A 13,525-nucleotide genomic window follows, 5' to 3' on the forward strand; every position below is an offset into this window, starting at 1 on the left:
AAGTAAAAGTATTAAAGTACCTGTTTAAAAGTGTAATTAAAGATTAAAAAGTAAAAGTATTTAACTGTTTTCAGGTTTTGAAATCTTATAAAGCTTCAGATTTAGTGATTTTGATAAAGATTTGAGAAGAATTTTGTTCAACAGAAACAAATGAATGGAACTTTTTTTTTGTTTTCTTTTTCTAGCTATATTTATCTGTATATTTTTGTTTGCTCAAATTATGACCATGTTGCAAATAAATTCTCAGGCAGGATTCTTTAGAACATTTTAAATCTCACACTTGCAATGGTAAAGACAAAAATATTACAACTTTAATAACATATTTTAACAAACTGCAAATTTATTTTAAAAAGTCAAACAGGTTTATACAAAATAAACATAGACTCACATGTAACACACGAGTCCAGTGTGTGATCATACAGAAAAAATAAACCCCATTAAACTATGACCTCATTATTAGAGTCAGATTTACTGGCATTTTGTAGTTGCATTTGAGTTAAACATCCAAACAAAACCTTTCCCAGTTAGACAGGACTTAGACAGGACAGGACTTTTTTTAAAGCTTGGGCACAAATCGCTCCTTCAAAAGGACAATGACTCAAAGCATACTGCTGCACTGGTTACAAAGTGGTTTAAGGATAACAAAGTCAATGGTTTGGAGTGTCCATCACAAAACCTTGACCTCAGTCTTATTGAAAATGTATGGGAAGAGCTGAAAAGACCTATGCGAGCAAAGCGGCCTACAAACTTGGCTCAGTTTCACCAGTTCTGTCAGGAAGAATGGGCCAAAATTCCTGCCAACTATTGTGAGTTCCCGTATCAAAGTTCAACAAACAAGTGAGATATTGAGTCAGTCCATCGTCTTAGTCCCTTATAAATACATTTAATAAATACATTTAATAAATACATGTGCTAACCTACTTTTCCACAGAGTGAACTCACTGTAGAGTGAACAGTGATGCGTTTAAATTCATCACCTGTTGTGAGACAAAGGGCTGAGTTGAGTGTGTATGACATTAGTATGTGCTGCTGCTGCTACTGACCCCGATGAGTGAGGGGAGCCAGACAAATGAATGGACTGTATGGTTTTTTTTTTGGGTTTTTTTCTTGAAATAATGACATAAATGATCATTTATAACTGATACTATTCAAGTGTATGAGCTGATAAGCTGTGCGTCCTCTTCCCACAAGGACGTCTGCACAGACCACACGGGTCTGTTCTTTATAATTTATAATAATGCACTTGTACTTCTGCCTTAGTAATATTTTTGAGGTAACCCTTACTTGAGTACAATGTTTAGCTACTCCACCTTCCTCTGATGGAGTCTAAAAACACTCTGAGAAGTACTGTTTTATTAATGGTTACCAAAGAAATATATGTTTTTGAGCCACTGTAATAAGCAGGAACAGTAAGTCGTAAAATCAGATGATACTAAAACAACAATTTTAATCTTTCCAAATATTTATTTTATTACACAAATGTGACGTCAGAGTTTAGGCACTTTTACAAACTTTTTCCATTTGTAATTCTACAGAAATATTAAACAGAATCTCTGTAAACATTGAGAACGAGGCTTTTGTGAGATTAAAGTTTCAGTACAGAGGTGATACAGATGACATTTGGAACTTCAGAGAGCGGCAACATTATGAGCCCCCTTTTGTTCTGTAAAAGTTCCAAATACTACATTTAAAATGTGAAAGAGCTGCAACAGATTAAGAACAAATATAAAAGTCTACAACTCTGAAATATTTAGTTTTTTCCTGAAAAAAGAAAATCAAGCCAAAAAAAACCAGATTGAAACAACAGAGTCTCTGTAGACACACTCACATTTATCACTGACACAGACTTGAGATCAGACACAGATCAACTCAACCTTTTTCTCCTGATTTGAGTCTTTTTTGTCCTATTTCTTTTTTTTCCAACACAAAGACTCACATTTTGTCTGATGAGCTGCTCAAAGTTCTACCTCAGTCTGAATGATGAAGGTAATTGTTTTAAATAAAATGATGTCAGTGCATAACCTTGGAACAAAGTCATTACATCAGAAGGTTGATAGTTTGCAGCTGATGTCATCAACATTCCCTGGGGGTGTGATGCTAACAGTAAGGTGAGATGATTTGATTTAAACAAGTCTCTCTCAAATAACATCACAGTCAAAAGATAGCTAGCATTAGCCAGCAGTTTTCAGTTAGTCACTCTCACCTTTTTCTTGAAAAATCAAACTCCTAAACAGGACCATGAACACTCAGATGTGCTGAGTGTTCTTGGAAATTCCTGAAAATGTGCTGTTTAAATCACTTTCCTATTTTTTCTTGAGTTTTCATACAATCTTAAGCTATGTTTGCTAATATGTGCATTGTGTCACCATGGTAACTGCTAAACATTTCACCATAGCAATACATGTGGAACACTCCCAGAGTGATGCCACACCAAAGGATCATTTGTGAAACTGAGAAACAAGTTCTTCATTTTACACAGAAAAACTCAGCACAATTAAACTGGTTTTTCATTTCACTGGATAGAGAGGGGGGACAGTCCCGGTCCAAGTCCCGGTCCAAGTCCCGGTCCAAGTCCCGGTCCACGTCCCGGTCCACGTCCCGGTCCAAGTCCCGGTCCACGTCCCGGTCCAAGTCCCGGTCCACGTCCCGGTCCACGTCCCGGTCAAAGTCCCGGTCAAAGTCCCGGTCAAAGTCCCGGTCAAAGTCCCGGTCAAAGTCCCGGTCAAAGTCCCGGTCAAAGTCCAGTCCTGGTTTGGTCTAGTCCAGTCCAGTCCAGTCCAATGCTGGCCTGGTCCAATCCTGGTCCTAGTTAGAGTCCTGATCCTAGTCCAAGTCCTGGTCCAAGTCCTGGTCTCAGTCCATGTTCTGGTCTCAGAGCTTGGCCCTGCCCTGGAAGAAGTTCATCACGGCGTTGAAGCACTCATCTGAGAGCCAGCGCTCTGTCAGTCGCTCCACCTCAGCGTCGTTCACACGGTGGAGAAGCTCCCTCTCTGTAGAGCGGATCAGCTGCTTGGACAGGGACAGGGACTGAAGGGGCAGGGACAGAGACAGTAACAGAAATATGCAACATGTTATTTTGAAGTTTACAGAGGATGTTTCCACTTCATATTGTTATAGATGTATTTGTACTTTTACAGATAATGTTTTCAATATTATGTAGTTTCAATATGACTAAGGGTGTCTTCAAACTGTCAGTGTTCGGTCAATAAAAGAGGTTTAAATCTGTCTGAGACCGCGGTGTCTGAAGACGCCGTGTCCGACGATGCAAGAGGATCACCTTATAATGAGCTTCTCCTCTGACTCTGCTCCACCAGGAGGCGTCCTCATCAGTGTTTCCCACAGATCTGGTTCAGACTGTGGTCGTACAAATACTTTCTATATTAATAATTTTCTTTCATGTATTTTATGGAGTTTAAATGTCACTTATTGCCTGTATTTCATATCCAAGTATTTTTGAACAGTGTATTTACTTTTTATGTGAATGACAAGGAGCAACAAAGAGAACAAAAAAGAGATTTTGTATTCCAATGTTTAGTCCATGTTCTTTTTGGACTATAGAGGAGAGTTTTAGACAATGGAAGGCCACCATAGTCTAGTCTATTAACACTACTTTTACCACAGGTCAAAGAGACGACGGCCACGTATCGCACCAGGGAGTGGGCGTGTCCATGGAGATCAGCTGATGTACCTCAAGTAGTGCACTGTGTTTGGTGTGAATGATGAAAAGGACCAATCCAACAGTGAAGTAAATGTAACTAAATCTAGTGCCACGGGAAACGCTCCAGAGAGGGTGCTCTAACATGTGTGAAAACCCCTTATCATTCAAACTCACAGATCCAACCACAGTATGTAGTTGGAATAATATTAGTAGTAATAGTAGTAGTAATAATAATAGTAGTGATAGTATTTCTCACGTTTGGGGGGAGCTGGGCATAGGCTTTGAGTCGGGTCCAAACTTCCTTCTGAAAACTGGAATCAGGAAACACCTCAGTGACAAGCCCCAAGTCACAGGCCTGAACCGCAGTCAGCTTCTTATTAAAGAGCAGCATCTCGCAGGCCTACAACCAGAGGACAACATGAGAGGAGCAGAGCCAGAGGAGCAGAAAAGCAGAAAAGCAGAGGAGCAGAAGAGCAAAAGATAGAAACAGATAGGAGCAGAATCAGAGGAGCAGACAGGAGCAGAGGAGCAGAGAAGAGAAAATAGGAGCACTTACTTTGGCGTGTCCCATCATTTTGGGGAAGGTGTAGGAGGAGCAGCCCTCTGCGCTCTGGCCCAGCTGACTGAATGGAGTGTGAAACGTCGCCTTCAAAACAAAACAATGATGAACAAACCCGATCTCCTCTGATAAACACATCATGACTACGGTCCTTGTACCCGCTCTGTGGCGTAGACCAGGTCGAACAGTGCCAACACTGTCACGGACACCCCAACGGCAGGACCATTCACCACAGCAACCAGGGGCTTTGGGAAGTCTATGTACGTCTTTATGTACTGCCTATGGAAACAAAAAGTTAGACCTGAGATAGTCCTGGGTCCAGACCTGGTTCAGTCCTGGCCATAGACTGTATAATGAAGTGGCCTAAGTGAGCGGCGTCACCCACAGCGTTCAGCTCCAGCCAAATGAAGCTCATCAAGGCCAGCAGTTATAGCGGAGAATTTGGAGCCAAGATCCATATTTGGAATTCCGACTGCAAGTATCATAGCAACCAAAGAGCTAATCAGGAGCGAGGCTGTTGAACACCCCCTTCCAATCGCATCACTGATTTGGCAGGGGGCGGGCGCTTAGCAACACGTTAAATCCAAACTGTTGCCAATGCTAGCAGGAAAGAGGGCTGAAAGAGGCATGTTCATATCTTGATTTAAAGACAAAAGAGAAAAATAAAAGCCCCATGATCATGTTTTAAGACTAAAATAACGAGCCTGACAGCAGCAGTTACCAAGAGAGAGGCTGGGATTTTGATGGAGCCGGAGGCGCACCCATGCTCACTTCCTATTTGAAATGCAGTGGCTAACTGGTTAGCAATTCCATTTATATATACAGTCTATGGTCCTGGCACAGTCTTTGTCCAGACCTGAGCAGCTCTCCTCCCTGCTTGGCCATCTGCTCCAGTCCTCCCTCAGGTATCTTGGTAAAGTTGGTGAGGTCGTTGCCACTGCAGTAAAAGTCTCCCGCTCCTGGGACCAAAATCAAATTAAACTTAAATGTAAAGTTGAGTTTAAAATAAGAGATTGGGTTTTACCGGTGATGACAGTGATCACAGAGGAGTCTGAGGAGGCCTGCTCCAGAGCAGCGATGATCTCATTGTACATCTGAGACAGAGAAAGAGTTATATGGTCTAGTCCCGGTCTAGTCCCGGTCTAGTCCCGGTCTAGTCCCGGTCTAGTCCCGGTCTGGTCCCGGTCTGGTCCCGGTCTGGTCCCGCTCTGGTCCCGGTCTGGTCCCGGTCTGGTCCCGGTCTGGTCACGTGACTAGAGCGTGACTAGAGCGTGACTAGAGCGTGACTAGTCATGTTCTCATGTTCAAAGTACCTCTGTAGTGATGGCGTTCTTCTTTGTTGGTCGGTTCAGTTTGATGGTTGTGATGTTGTTTTCTGTAGTCACCAGAAGAGTCTCGTACTGTGAACTCGAACTCCCAGCAGGCTGTGCGCCGACAGAAGTGGCACTTCCTCCTTCAGCCGCCACCAGAGAGCCAATCAGATCGCAGTATTGCTGACGGGCATCCTCCTGGAAAAACACAGACGGTCTAGTTTTACCCCTCCCCGAACCGCCACCTTAACGTGGTGAAGGGGTTTGAGCACCCGAATGATCCCGGGAGCTATGTTGTCGGGGGCTTCATGCCCCTGGTAGGGTCACCCATGGCAAACAGGTCCTGGGAGACGGGTCTGACTAAGAGCGGTTCAGAAGCTCCCATGAAAAGGAAAAGATCAAGGCCAGTTACGTCGCCCGGACTGGCGTTACCGGGGCCCCACCCTGGAGCCAGGCCTGGGGTGGGTGCTCGGCAGCGAGCGCCTGGTGGCCGGGCCTTTCCCCACGGGGCCCGGTTGGGCCCAGCCCGAAGGAACGACGTGGGGCCGTCCTCCCGTGGACCCACCACCTGCGGGAGGAGCCATGCGGGGCGGGTGCAAAGAGATCCGGGCGGCAGTCGAAGGCGGGGACCTCGACGACCGGATCTCCGGACATGGAGACTAGCTCTGGGGACGTGGAACGTCACCTCGCTGGGGGGGAAGGAGCCTGAGCTTGTGCGGGAGGTTGAGCGTTACCGGCTAGATATAGTCGGCCTCACCTCCACGCACAGCTCGGGCTCTGGAACCCAACTTCTTGAGAGGGGTTGGACTCTCCATTTCTCTGGCGTTGCCCGCGGGGAGCGGCGGCGAGCTGGTGTGGGCTTGCTCATTGCCCCACAGCTCAGCCGCTGCATGTTGGGGTTCACTCCGTTGTTCTCCTGGGGGACTTCAACGCCCATGTGGGTAACGACAGTGACACTTGGAGGGGCGTGATTGGGAGGAACGGCCTCCCCGATCTCACAGTTTGTCCATAACAAACACCATGTTCGAGCACAAGGGTGTCCATCGGTGCACGTGGCACCAGGACACTCTAGGTCGGAGGTCGATGATCGACTTTGTTGTCGTGTCATCTGACCTCCGACCGTGTGTCTTGGACACTCGGGTGAAGAGAGGGGCTGAGCTGTCAACTGATCACCACCTGGTGGTGAGTTGGATCCGCTGGCGGAGGAGGAAGCCGGACAGACCTGGCAGACCCAAGCGCATAGTGAGGGTCTGCTGGGAACGCCTGGCAGAGCCTTCTGTCAGGGGGGTCTTCAACTCCCACCTCCGGGAGAGCTTCTCCCTGATCCCGGGGGAGGTTGGAGACATGGACTCCGAGTGGGCCATGTTCTCCACCTCTATTGTCGATGCGGCTGCTCGTAGCTGTGGTCGTAAGGTCTGTGGTGCTTGTCGCGGCGGCAATCCCCGAACCCGGTGGTGGACACCGGAAGTAAGGGATGCCGTCAAGCTGAAGAAGGAGTCCTATCGAGCCTTGTTGGCTCGTGGGACTCCTGAGGCAGCTGATGAGTACCGGCGGGCCAAGCGTGCCGCGGCTCGGGCAGTCACAGAGGCAAAAACTCGGGGTTGGGAGGAGTTCGGGGAGGCCATGGAGAAGGACTATCGGACGGCCTCAAAGAGATTCTGGCAAACCGTCCGACGCCTCAGGAGGGGGAAGCAGTGCTTCACCAACACTGTTTACAGTGCGGGTGGAGAGCTGCTGACCTCGACTGGGGATGTTGTCGGGCGGTGGAAGGAATACTTTGAGGATCTCCTCAATCCCACTGTCACGTCTTCCGAGGAGGAAGCAGAAACTGGGGACCCAGAGGCGGACTCGTCCATCACCCTGGCTGAAGTCACTGAGGTGGTTGGCAAGCTCCTCGGTGGCAAGGCTCCGGGGGTGGAAGAGATCCGTCCTGAATACCTCAAGTCTCTGGATGTTGTGGGGCTGTCTTGGCTGACACGTCTCTGCAACATCGCGTGGCGGTCGGGGACAGTACCTGTGGAATGGCAGACCGGGGTGGTGGTCCCTCTGTATAAGAAGGGGGACCGGAGGGTGTGTTCCAATTACAGGGGAATCACACTCCTCAGCCTTCCCGGTAAGGTCTATTCCAGGGTGCTGGAGAGGAGAATCTGACCGATAGTCGAACCTCGGATTCAGGAGGAGCAGTGTGGTTTTCGTCCTGGTCGTGGAACACTGGACCAGCTCTATACTCTTCATCGGGTCCTCGAGGGCTCATGGGAGTATGCCCAACCAGTCCACATGTGTTTTGTGGATCTGGAGAAGGCATTCGACCGTGTCCCTCGTGGTGTCCTTTGGGGGGTGCTCTGGGAGTATGGGGTCCGGGGCTCTTTGCTAAGGGCTGTCCGGTCCCTGTATGACCGGAGCAGGAGCTGTGTTCGCATTGCCGGCAGTAAGTCAGACCTGTTCCCGGTGCATGTTGGACTCCGCCAGGGCTGCCCTTTGTCACCGGTTCTGTTCATTATATTTATGGACAGAATTTCAAGGCGCAGCCAGGGGCCGGAGGGGGCCTGGTTTGGGAACCACAGGATTTCATCTCTGCTGTTTGCAGATGATGTTGTCCTGATGGCTTCTTCGAGCCAGGACCTGCAGCAGGCACTGGGGCGGTTTGCAGCCGAGTGTGAAGCGGCTGGGATGAGAATCAGCTGCTCCAAATCCGAGGCCATGGTTCTCGACCGGAAAAAGGTGGTTTGCTCTCTCCGGGTGGGTGGTGAGTCTCTGCCCCAAGTGGAGGAGTTCAAGTATCTCGGGGTCTTGTTCACGAGTGAGGGAAGGATGGAGCGGGAGATTGACAGGCGGATCGGTGCAGCGTCTGCAGTGATGCGGTCGCTGTATCGGTCCGTTGTGGGGAAGATTTACCGGTCAATCTACGTTCCTACCCTCACCTATGGTCATGAGCTCTGGGTAATGACCGAAAGGACAAGATCGCGGATACAAGCGGCTGAAATGGGCTTCCTCCGCAGAGTGGCCGGGCGCACCCTTAGGGATAGGGTGAGGAGCTCGGTCACATGGGAGGAGCTCGGAGTAGAGCCGCTGCTCCTACACATTGAGAGGAACCAGCTGAGGTGGCTCGGGCATCTGCTCAGGATGCCTCCTGGACGCCTCCTTAGGGAGGTGTTCTGGGCATGTCCCACCGGGAGGAGGCCCCGGGGAAGACCCAGGACACGCTGGAGGGACTATGTCTCTCGGCTGGCCTGGGAACGCCTTGGGGTCCCACCGGAGGAGCTGGAGGACGTGTCCGGGGTGAGGGAAGTCTGGGAGTCCCTGCTTAGACTGCTGCCCCCGCGACCCGGCCACGGATAAGCGGAAGAAAATGGATGGATGGATGGTCTAGTTTTACTTTAGCCATTTACAGTTTGCATATGTTATATAAAAAGACAAATATGCTTTTTTCCCCACTGTCTGACATGAAATTATGCTAAACTTTTCCTGTTTTAGGTCAATTAGGATTTTTTGGACAATTTTTCATTAGTTAATTCAAAGTCAAACATTTACATACAGTAAGATTACTATGCATTTAAAAAGTTGGGGAAAAAAACAGGTGATGATGTCATGTCTTTGGAAGCTTCTGATTGGTTTATTGACAACATTTCAGTTAATTAGAAACACAAAAGTGTATGTATTTGAAGTACACCTGAAACACACTGCTTCGTTATGTAACATCATGGCAAAGTCAAAGGAAATCAGCCAAGATATCAGGAAGATAATTGTGGACTTGCACATGTCTGGTTCATCCTTCAGTGCAATTTCCAGATGCCTGAATGTGCCATGTTCAACTGTTCAAACAATTATACACAAGTATAAACACCATAGGAATGTACAGCCATCAGGAAGGAGATGGGTTCGGTGTCCCAAAGATGAATGTGCTTTGGTCTGAAATGTGCAGATCAACCCAAGAACAAAAGCAAAAGACCTTGTGAAGATGCTGCTGAAGCTGTGTGTCATTATCCACAGTGAAACGAGTAATGTACAGACATGGGCTGAAAGGCCACTCTGCAGGAAGAATCCAATACTCCAAAAGAAACAAAAAAGCCAGATTACAGTTTGCAAATGCACATCAGTCAGGAAGTTAAAGCTTGGGCACAAATGGGTCTTTTAGTTTTACAAAGACCTGAAGCATACGGTCAAACTGCTTACAAAGTGGCTTAAGGATAACAAAGTCAATCATTTGGAGTGGCCATCACAAAGCCCTGATGTAAATCCTATTGACAATGTATGAGCAAACCTGTGCAAGCAAGGCGGCCTACGAATTTGGAAAAATTCCTGCCAACTATTGTGAGAAGGATATCCAAAACACTTGACCCAAATCATACGTGTAAAGGCAATGGTACCAAATACTTATGAAATGTATTTAAACTTATGATTTGTCAAACTTATGATTTGTCAGACAGTGAGAAAAAAAGCTTATGTGTCTTTTTATAGTGTATGTAAACTTCTGGGTGGACTTCAATGTGGAGTTTTGCATGTTTCTCCTCGTGTCTGGATGGGTTTCCTCTGGGTACTCCGGTTTCCCCCATCAACCAAAACATGAACGCCCTTCGAGACAACTGTTGTTGTGATTTTGGGTGTTACAAAAATAAAATGAATTGAATTGAATTGGGTGTGAATCCTGATTGACCAAAATTACAGTTGAAACCAGTTTAGTCCTGGTTCAGACCCGGTTTAGTCCTGGTTCAGACCCGGTTTAGTCCTGGTTCAGACCCGGTTTAGTCCTGGTTCAGACCCGGTTTAGTCCTGGTTCAGAAACTGTTTAGTTCTAGTTTAGACCAGGTTCAGTGCCAGACGTGTGAGATGCCCTGGTTTAAACCTGATTTAGACCCAGACCTGTGAGATGTCCTGCTTTAGTCCTAGTTCAGTCCTGGTTCAGACCTGGTTTAGTCCAGGTTTAGTCTCAGACCTGTGAGATGTCCTGGTTTATGTTTCAGACCTAGTGTAGACCCAGTGTAAACCTGGTTTAGGGCTGGTTTAATCACAGACCTGTGAGATGTCTCCCAGGGCGTTCCACGCGTCCCACTTTGCTCTGTTGATGAAGTCTAACATGCCAGGCCGGGCAGTGCTGCAGCATCCCACTGTAGACTGCTTGAACAGAGCGTAGATCTTCAGCTTGGCCTCATTTCCTGGGTCGTTCTTGAGAGTCGAGAGTTTGGACTTGGCCTCCTCAAACTGCTCTACCGATGCTCCTGCACAAACCCATGAAACTGTCATATTTTTCACAACGTGCTATTGTGTAAGTAAACATTTAAAGAGGGGGTATTTTACTTGTATGGGTTATGAACTCTTAACACATATTTAGATTATCATGTTTTCACATCACATCATCACCTTTTATTGTTTTGAAAATGCTATATTCGCCCAAAACAACATATTAACATGTTTCAGTTTCGTTTTTGACACTCTTGGTCCCCTCTCCCTTTGCTCCCCATTCTAAGTCACTCTCCTCCTCAGGCATGTTTTTGATGAGAAACAACATTTTAACGTGGTAGAAAGCTCCAAAGGAGGGGAAAAAATATTTTGCATATTACGCCCTTTTTAATAAATCAGTTGATGTAACTTACCCATCCTCAGAGGAGACGCTGATGTGTGAAGCTTTAAACAGGGAACAAGAGACGGACGAGCAAATCTGCAAATCAGGCAGAATAAACAATTATTATATTACAAAAATCACCAACACCCAGTGGCCAAAGGGTTAAATATGATCACTTGAACACAAAATCTTTTCAGTAGGTTTTAATGGAGAGGAGAAAAAAGAAATAATTTGTAAGGTATTCATTTATTCAAATCAGACTGTATATGGTACTTGAGGGTGCAACACTTTTTTTCCCATTCCTTTTTAGCAAAACACACTTGACCTGTATCTTAAACCCTTAACCCCTCCCCCTTGCATACATGTCAGATGAGTTCCCTCTGGTTTTTGTGTAAGTGTGGTTCTAAATATGTGATTTTTCATGTCACACTGTAGGACATCCTTTGGATTACAGCATTAAACTGTTATACTGTATATCTATTTTTATGTTTAAAATAGAGATAAAGGTGTAATTTTACTGAAAGATGTATATATGCGTCACTTTATGAAAGCACCTTCACAAACTGCCTGACACAAGAGACTCTAGAATGTTTTAAAGTCACACTGCAGGACATTGTAATGTTTTTTGTTAAAATACCAATAAATGAAGCACAGTTTCATTCTGAAACTAAAATGTAATTTATAGAATACATATTTGTGCACAGTATTGCGGAAATAAGACTCCTTTTGCCGGCTCTGATGAATGTTGAAGCAAAGACGAAGTTTATTTCTTACAAGAAATAGGTCCAACAGCATCTATCCTTAATGACAGGACCCAAATGATGAAAATCACCACGTTTATATAGTGTGAGATGACCAGAGGACACACATTTGAAAGTAAGGATGTGACACGCCTCTTGAGGTGTGGTCAGACAAGCTTCTGGAGGCATCCATGAGCTGGATCACCTCATGTAACATGTGGAGGTAAAACAATACAAGGTGTGATACACTTCAAAAAGAGAGAGATCTGAAAGCCAATTGTATGATCTAGTTGCATCTACCTTCACTTATATTACAAACACATCTTAACAAGATTAGCAACCATAAGGGAACAAAAGGGTTTACTTTCTAACACTGTCTTTGACTACCAAACCAAACGAGTTTTTGATACAAAACCAAGTGATTTCTAAAAGGTAAAATAATCACACAATATTTTAATTACCTACAACAGTTGATTGAATTTGGGAGGAAGAACATTTTTTTTTAGAAATTAAAGTGATAAGATCGAAAATGAGCATCAGATCGAGTACCAATAAATCTTTATACTGTGATTCAAATTCTTTCTGGACTGGAGTAAGCAGGCTTTGCTGCGTGTTTGATTGTTGGGTTACTAGAAAAAAGAATGGAGGGTAAAGGTCACATACAGAACGATTACAATAACAGTGTTTTCAAGCGTAAGATCATTGTACTTACGCATTACTTTATGTGACAAATTAGATTTACATTTCTGAAAACTACATTCACCTGAATACACAAGCACGATAAAGTATCTGTATTTATCATGTTTATCATTATGTCATTCATATAAGAAATGTGCAGAGTTTATAATGTGTTAGAACTCTGCTAAGTCCTGCCAAAGGAAGATACTGACTGAAATATTAATAGCGGTTTTATTTTGTCAAAGGACCAGGTGATCTAATATTGCCTAAAATCTCTCCATAACCGTGTCAGTGGCTTTAGACAACAGTAATACGCTGATCAGATGCCCTCCCTTGCCCAGGAGTGTTGTCCAACTCCAAAGTCACCCCGACTGCCCAAGACGCTCTCTGCCCCGGCGTCCGAAGCCCTAAATCTCAGTCGAACCAAGCAAACTCCTATAAAGTCTCTTTTTCTGGATTCTTACCGCGACAAATGGACCAAACGCCGAGCAGCGAAGGTTTTTAGGGCAACACCGGCCATGGGAGCGGGCAAAGTCCAGCCAAGAGGGGCAGAGGAGGAGGAGGAGCAGGGGAGTACAGAGGTAGCATTAGCAGCGTTAGCCTAGACCCTCTCTGTTTACACGCACACTTCCGCATCAGCGTGCCCTCTCATTGGTCACAAGACCTTACGTAATGGGTCAATATAATTCATTTATTTGAATGATTTATTTGATTACAATTTCAAATTAATTATTGCACTTTTTATATGAAGGCGAAGCACTGCGTTTGAGTAGAAAAAAACAAAGGTGTTTTCTGTTTTTTTAACAAACAAAAGAATAGTTAAAGAATAAGACCTTTTATGTGTAAAAATGCAAAAATGCCCATGTATTTTTCAGTTTGATGCCATATTAGATGCCAAAACATTTACAGAGGGAATTTAGGATATATTATTTAGTATTTGAGTAAAACAGATCATGTCCTATTTTAAATGTTAATAAAATAAAATAAAAACAGAGAAAGAAATGAAATGTTTTAAATGCC

General features: G+C 45.3%; 1 protein-coding gene across 1 annotated transcript; it reads right to left on the bottom strand.

Moving 5' to 3' along the window:
* Positions 1-529: 529 nt before the first annotated feature.
* eci2 (enoyl-CoA delta isomerase 2) lies at positions 530-13,131 on the bottom strand. Its single transcript, XM_033986090.2, has 10 exons — positions 12,970-13,131; positions 11,119-11,183; positions 10,541-10,743; positions 5,531-5,725; positions 5,242-5,311; positions 5,074-5,176; positions 4,376-4,496; positions 4,215-4,304; positions 3,915-4,058; positions 530-3,027 (listed from the first exon to the last, which is right to left on the bottom strand). Exons 1-10 carry the CDS (start codon positions 13,023-13,025, stop codon positions 2,872-2,874), a joined length of 1,203 nt encoding a protein of 400 aa, XP_033841981.1. The 5' UTR covers positions 13,026-13,131; the 3' UTR covers positions 530-2,871.
* Positions 13,132-13,525: the final 394 nt, after the last annotated feature.

This window comes from Periophthalmus magnuspinnatus, chromosome 20 (genome assembly GCF_009829125.3).
Source record: "Periophthalmus magnuspinnatus isolate fPerMag1 chromosome 20, fPerMag1.2.pri, whole genome shotgun sequence".
Classification (NCBI taxonomy): Eukaryota; Metazoa; Chordata; class Actinopteri; order Gobiiformes; family Gobiidae; genus Periophthalmus; species Periophthalmus magnuspinnatus.